The sequence below is a fragment of the Lynx canadensis genome, chromosome A3 (genome assembly GCF_007474595.2).
Source record: "Lynx canadensis isolate LIC74 chromosome A3, mLynCan4.pri.v2, whole genome shotgun sequence".
Lineage (NCBI taxonomy): Eukaryota > Metazoa > Chordata > Mammalia > Carnivora > Felidae > Lynx > Lynx canadensis.
The window spans coordinates 136,105,664-136,111,786 of NC_044305.1; the positions used below are offsets into that span (position 1 = coordinate 136,105,664).

At 62.6% G+C, this 6,123-nt stretch overlaps 1 protein-coding gene across 1 annotated transcript; it reads right to left on the minus strand.

The window, feature by feature from the left end:
* Nucleotides 1–2,885: 2,885 nt before the first annotated feature.
* SOX11 (SRY-box transcription factor 11) lies at nucleotides 2,886–4,556 on the minus strand. The gene has a single exon (XM_030309067.1). It carries the CDS (start codon nucleotides 4,528–4,530, stop codon nucleotides 3,121–3,123), a length of 1,410 nt encoding a protein of 469 aa, XP_030164927.1. The 5' UTR covers nucleotides 4,531–4,556; the 3' UTR covers nucleotides 2,886–3,120.
* Nucleotides 4,557–6,123: the final 1,567 nt, after the last annotated feature.

The following is a 6,123-nucleotide window of genomic DNA, read 5'->3' on the forward strand; positions in this document are numbered from 1 at the left end:
CTTCGCGTCCCAGGGGTGGGGGCCGGGGGGAGGCCGCGGCTTGGGGCGGGGGGGGGGCACAGGCCCCCCCCCCGGAAGTGGGGGAGGGGAGGCAGGGAGGGTGCGGGGCCCCTCGGCCTAGCATCCCCGGCAGCGTGCGACGCCCCGTTCGGTCTCGCCAAATCTGGGTAAAAATGGAGGCCGAACCCTGGTAAACCGTGTCAGTAGGTTAGAAAGGAGTAGTGGTGATTCTGCGCTGAGTTTCAATTAGCCGCCGAAACCGCCCCCGCGGCGGGCGCCCGGGCGCGGGGGTGGGGCTGGCCGGCCTCCCCCCTGCCCCCCCTGCCCCTCCCCCGGCGCGGCCCCCCGGGAAAAGAGGGGCGGAAGGCACGGGAGGGGGGGGGCGGGCCCAGGCGAAGCGGAGCCCAGGGAAGGGGGGAGGGGAGGGGAGGGCCGCGCGAAGGGCCCGCGGCGAGCAGGGCGCGGAGCCCCAAGAGGCAGCGGGGGAAGAACAACCCCGAAGCCGGGGCGCCTTCCCGGAGGCAAGTTCCGGGGCGGCCCGGGAGCCGGCGCGCGCGCGCGCGAGGGCGCGGGTACGCGGGTGCGGCGGCGCCTCTCCCCAGTTCGCTCCCTCCCCCCACCCCGCCCCGCGGGCCTCGGGGCACCGGCGTCCCCGCGCGCCTCCGGGGCCCGACCCCCGCGGGCTGCGCCCTCGGTGCCCCCGCCGACACCCCGGTGGCCGCGGCTCGGGTGGCGGTGCCAGGGTCCCCCCGCCCCCCCCCCCCCCCCGCCGCCCCGCCGCCCCGCCGCGCTCCCGCCCGCGCGGAGCGGCCGGGAAGAGACCGACACCGACAAGCCCTTCCGGCCCCGGGCGCCGCTCGGGGTCGGGAACGGCGGCCTCGCTCCCCACAGCATCTACCTCTGCGCACACGCGGAGATGCAGCGTTAGGGGAGGGGAAAAAAAAAAAGAGAGAGAGAGAGAGAGAAAGAAAAATTCAAAACTGGAAACGGCCGTCCCCACCCTCCAAAGGAGATCGGCGGGGAGCAGAGCGCCCCGAGGGCGGCGGTCACCGCGACGCGCAGCCGGGACGCAGCCCGGGCGCAGAGAACGCGCACCCCCAGCGAGCTCAGGACACCGACGGCGCGCGCGGGCCCCGGGTCCTCGCCCAGGCCGCCCCGCCCCGCTCCGGCCGGGCTGGGTTGGGGGGGGGGGAGAGTGGGAGTGGAGGCGGAGGTGAGAAAGGAAACGGACGGGGCGGGGGGCGGGAAGGGAAGGCAGAGGGAAAGAATCCTCCTCCCTGGATTTCAATCACCAGCCACCGAAGGCAGAGGAAAAAGAAACCGGCCTGCGGAGTGAGCCCTTTCCAGCCTAACCCCACTCCCATCCGCCGCACAACAGCCTCGTCACTGAATGCGCTGCGACAACATGGGCCTCCAGTTGGACTTCTATAGAGACTATTGGAGATGCGAGTTTCTATCAGTTCCAGCTGATTTATTAAAATTGTCAAGATACAGACTTCCAGCACAAAAAAAAAAAAAAAAAAAAAAAAAACAGGGAACGATGTCGACAGTGCATTGAGCCTGCTTTGCCACCATTTGCTACAAAATATGCAGATGGTCTGTACTTTATTTAGATTATATTGCACAAAATGAGAAACTTTTTAAACTATGTGCCTTTTTTTTCTTTTTTTGCTAAAAATCGAGAATCCAGTTTCAAACCTTCCATCTGGGGCCCCATCCACATATCACAGCGTATGAGATACATAAAGTCCTACTATAGTACAGTACATATACAATCTTTAGACTAAGATAACAGCTCTGAGGTCTATATCACCATTTTCAATAAATCTTTACCTACAAATATTGAACAAATCTCTACTATAGCTGTACAAAAAAAAGTTTGCTTTTTTTTTTTTTTTAAAACCACAAGGCCTTTAGATGCAAGGATTATTTTAAAATTTTAATCCTTTTAAAACCAGGACATAACGTACCAACATACTTGCATGCTAAAAAACAGAGGAAAAAAAGAAATCAAAAGGGAAGAAGTGCCTGAAAGTCTTACTGAAAAAACACAGCAAGAATGTTCCCTTTTCACTGTACAAAAATACGCCTGAAAATATATTAATTTTTAAAAAAGACTGAGGTCTGTTATGTATCAAAAATGTTTCAATACCTTTTGTACTGAGGTCTAGGCTGTCTGGTATTCAATCAAGGAGGTATAAGGGAACAAGTTACAAAAAAAAAGTTGGCAAGTAGAAATCACATTTGTAAAACCATAAACAATTTGATCTGAAAAGTAAACTCTGATCTTAAGTCAGTTCACAGTTTTTTTTTTTTTTGTAAGCGTTTGTACAGTCTGCATTTTTTCAAGCTCCCTGCAGTTTTGTTAAGAATCGGATGCATAGAAGACATCAGTTTTCTCCCTCCAAAAAAATAAAATAAAATAAAAAAGTTGCAATGGTCCCTTTTTTGTTTTTGTGTTTGTTTCTCTTTTTTTTAAAAAAAAATCATCAGTTCTTTAAGATCTCTTACGAAAAAAAAAATCTCCAACCAACTCCCTAGCGTAACGGTTGTGCTGCCGAAAAGTCCTCTGCAGACGTCTTCCAGACTTCAAAGACCGACAAGCTTCAAACAGCGCCTTCCGGAGCGGGTCCTCCCTCCCCTCCCCCGCCCTGTCCCCTCCGCCTTTGTTGCAATCACGAATTTCAAGAAAAAGAAATAGTAATTACAAAACCACATTTGGGGGTGGGGGTGGAAATCACAACTCCAGACTAGGTATGCAACTACCTTGAGACACGATAAAGGAAGGGAGGGGAGCAAAAACAAAAACAAACAAACAACCCCCCCCAAAAAACAAACAAAAAAAAAAGGGACAGGAAAAACGGTTTAAAAACTACTCATTTCACTTTAACTCCACCAAAATTTTCATCATCTTTTCCAATTTCTTTGTGTCACGACATCATATCGAGATCAGCATCTCATGTCTCCCCTCCACCCTACCGCCACCACCGACACCATCGACACCACCATCATCATCATCATCATCATCATCATCATCACCGCCACGACCACCACGACTTCCTCCCGAGGAACCCTGCTCAGCACCCGCGGAGAGAAAGAGCGAGAAGCGGGGCGCCCCTCTCAATACGTGAACACCAGGTCGGAGAAGTTCGCCTCCAGCCAGTCCCCCGCGATCATCTCGCTCAGCTCGGGCGTGCAGTAGTCGGGGAACTCGAAGTGGGAGCCCAGGCTGCCCTCGCTGAACGAATCCAAATCCTTATCCACCAGAGACAGGGACAGGTTCCCGGCCGCCGCGCCGCCCCCCAGCTGCTGCTCGCTGGCGCTGTGCGCGCTCTGGGAGAAATTCAAGCTCAGGTCGAACATCAGGTCGTCGGCGTCCTCGCCGCCGCTGCCGCTGCCGCTGCCGCCGCTGCTGGACGAGGAGGACGAGGACGTGGAGACGGAGCGCGAGGACGCGGGCGACAGCGCGGGCTGCGCGAGCGGCGGCGGGTGCTGCTTGGTGATGTTCTTGAAACTGTAGTAGAGGCGGCTGCCGCCCCCCGCGCCCGAGGCCGCGCCGGCCCGCACCTCGTCGTACAGGCTCGCGCCCTCGGGGGACTCGGCCGAGCTGCTCAGCGTGGGGCTGGCGGGCACTTTGGCGACGTTGTAGCGTCTCAGCAGCTGCGGCGGCTGCTGGCCCGGCGGCTGCAGGAGCTGCTGGTGCGGCGGCTCGTCGTCGTCCTCGTCCGCCTCCTGCTTGATCCGCAGCTGCAGCTCGTCGTCGTCCTCGTCGTCCTCGTCGTCCTCGTCCAGGAACACACACTTGACGGTCTTGCCCGCGCCCCCGCCGCCGCCGCCGCCGCCCGCGCCCGCGCCGCTCACGCGCAGGCTGCCGAGCACGTAGTCGTCGCCCGCGCCGCCCAGGTCCCCGGGCTGCGCCGCCTTGGCCGCCCCGGCCTTGGCGCCGCCGGCCGCGGGGGCCGCGGGGGCCTTGAGCTTGCCGCATTTCTTGCTGGAGCCCTTGGAGGTCTTGGCGCCGCCCGCGCCGCCGCCCGCGCCCCCGCCGCCGCCGCCGCCGCCGCCGCCGCCCGCGCCCCCGCCGCCGCCGCCGCCGCCCCCGCCGCCGCCGCTCTTCTCGGGGCTCTGGCTGGCGCTGGGCTTGGCCGAGGGGTCCATTTTGGGCTTTTTCCGGGGCCGGTACTTGTAGTCGGGGTAGTCGGCCATGTGCTTGAGCCGCAGCCGCTCCGCCTCCCGGATGAACGGGATCTTCTCGCTGTCCTTCAGCATTTTCCACCGCTTGCCCAGCCGCTTGGAGATCTCGGCGTTGTGCATGTCCGGGGACTGCTCCATGATCTTCCTGCGCTCGATCTTGGACCACACCATGAACGCGTTCATCGGCCGCTTGATGTGGCCCGACGCCGTCTTGCACCAGTCCGGGTCGCTCTCGTCCAGGGCCACCGGGCTGCAAGCCATGAATTCGCCCTCCTCCGTGTCCAGCGCCTCCCGGGGCAGGTTGCTCTCCGCTTCCAAGCTCTCCGCCTGCTGCACCATGATCCGCCGCGGGGCTGGGCGCTCCAACCCGGGCCGCTCGGTCTCGTGCGGAGGTCCCCCTCCCCCTCTCGCCCCTCCACCTTCCCGGGCAAGTTGCAAAGTCCTCGGTACCCCGCGTCCGCGGCGCCCCCCCTCCCCCCCGCCCCCCCTTCCAGGCTGCACACAGCGGCTGCGGCGGCTGCGGCGGCGACGGCCGCCCGAGCGCGGGAAGCTGCGGCCGCGACGGGAGAGGCGGCGGCGGTCGAGGCAGCCCGGGACCCCCTCTCTCCGGCTCGTGGCTCCCGCCGCAAGCGCCGGACCCCGAGCACTCCCAGGCGCGCGCGCTCCTTCTGCAAAAAGTTGAGGGCTCTCTCCCAACTAGTTATCAGGGCGTCATATGGGTGACATCACTCTGCGGGCCAGCCAATGGCTGCTGCCCGGCTCCGCCCCTCTCCCTTTATTAACTCCTCGGCCACGCCCCCTCCCCCCCCCCCCCCCGCGTCCGCCCTCGGGGCTGCTTTGCAAAGATGGGGGGTGGGGGAGCGGGAGGAGGGGGGAGGCACGTCTGGAAATATGTTATTTAAAAAAAAAAAAAAATCCGCGTGTGTGCACAGATGCGCCGCTTCCCGGGATGCGCGGGAGTCGCGCGCTGCACCGCGGCGAACCGGACTAGTCCGGGCCGGGCCGGGCGCCCCTTTGTGCCGGGTCCCCGGGAGGCCGGTCCGAGCGAGCCGACCGGGCGCGCTCGCCCTCCCGGGGCACACGCTCGGGCACGCGCGCAGCCGGAGCGGGCGGGTGCCGCCCGGCGCGCCCCCGGGTGGCTGCCGCTGCCTCCCGGAGCCGCGCGCGCCCGAGCCCGCCGGGGGAGCCAGCCGCGCCCCGGCCGACGGCAGGTGGCGCTTTAACACAACACCTCCCGGGCACGTGGGCTCGCTCGCTCTCTCTCTCTCTCTCTCTCTCTCTCCTTTTTCCTTTCTCCCTGTTTTTCTAAGGCAAAGAAATCCATATAAAGCCCGAGAGGCTGCATTCTCCCTTCCCCCCGTCTGCATTTTCGGTGCTTTGTCCCTTTTCTCCCCGTGTTTTCCCTCCCTCGGCGGCGACCGGAGACGCAGCGGGACCGTTTGGCCGCGCCCGGCCCGCGTGCGTCCCGCCCCAGGCGGAGGCCGGAGTAACGGTCTGCGGGGTTGGGCTGGGGCGGGGGCCCGGTCCTCGCGTTCCATCTGGCCACTCCCGAGGCTGGTTCTGAACCCGGTTCCCGGGACCCGCGAGCTTCGGCACGGCCCCGCCCCCCGGGCTCTCCAGCCCGCCCTGTCCCCTCCCCCCGCTCCCCACTCCTTCCCGTTCCCCCTCTTCCTCTTTGTCCCCTCCCCCTCTCTCGGTCACCAGCGCCCTCCGGAGCAGCCTCGTCCTGAACGTCTAGCGAGGAGCCAGCACGCCTTGCGGGGCCTCGGCTGTTTTAGTTAGCGACACGGACCGAGGAGAAAAGTAGGTGCACCCCAACTTCCGAGTCCAAATACGTCCCGTGTCTGCGCCCAGGTGGGGCGCACTGCTCCTAGGACTGCGAGCGCACCCGGAGAACAGGCTGGCTTATGTAAAGCGGCCCCATGGCCCGTC

What these genes read in the sequence shown, in the direction of transcription:
- SOX11 (XM_030309067.1), bottom strand. Translation starts at nt 4,530, where the DNA reads ATGGTGCAGCAGGCGGAGAGCTTGGAAGCGGAGAGCAACCTGCCCCGG.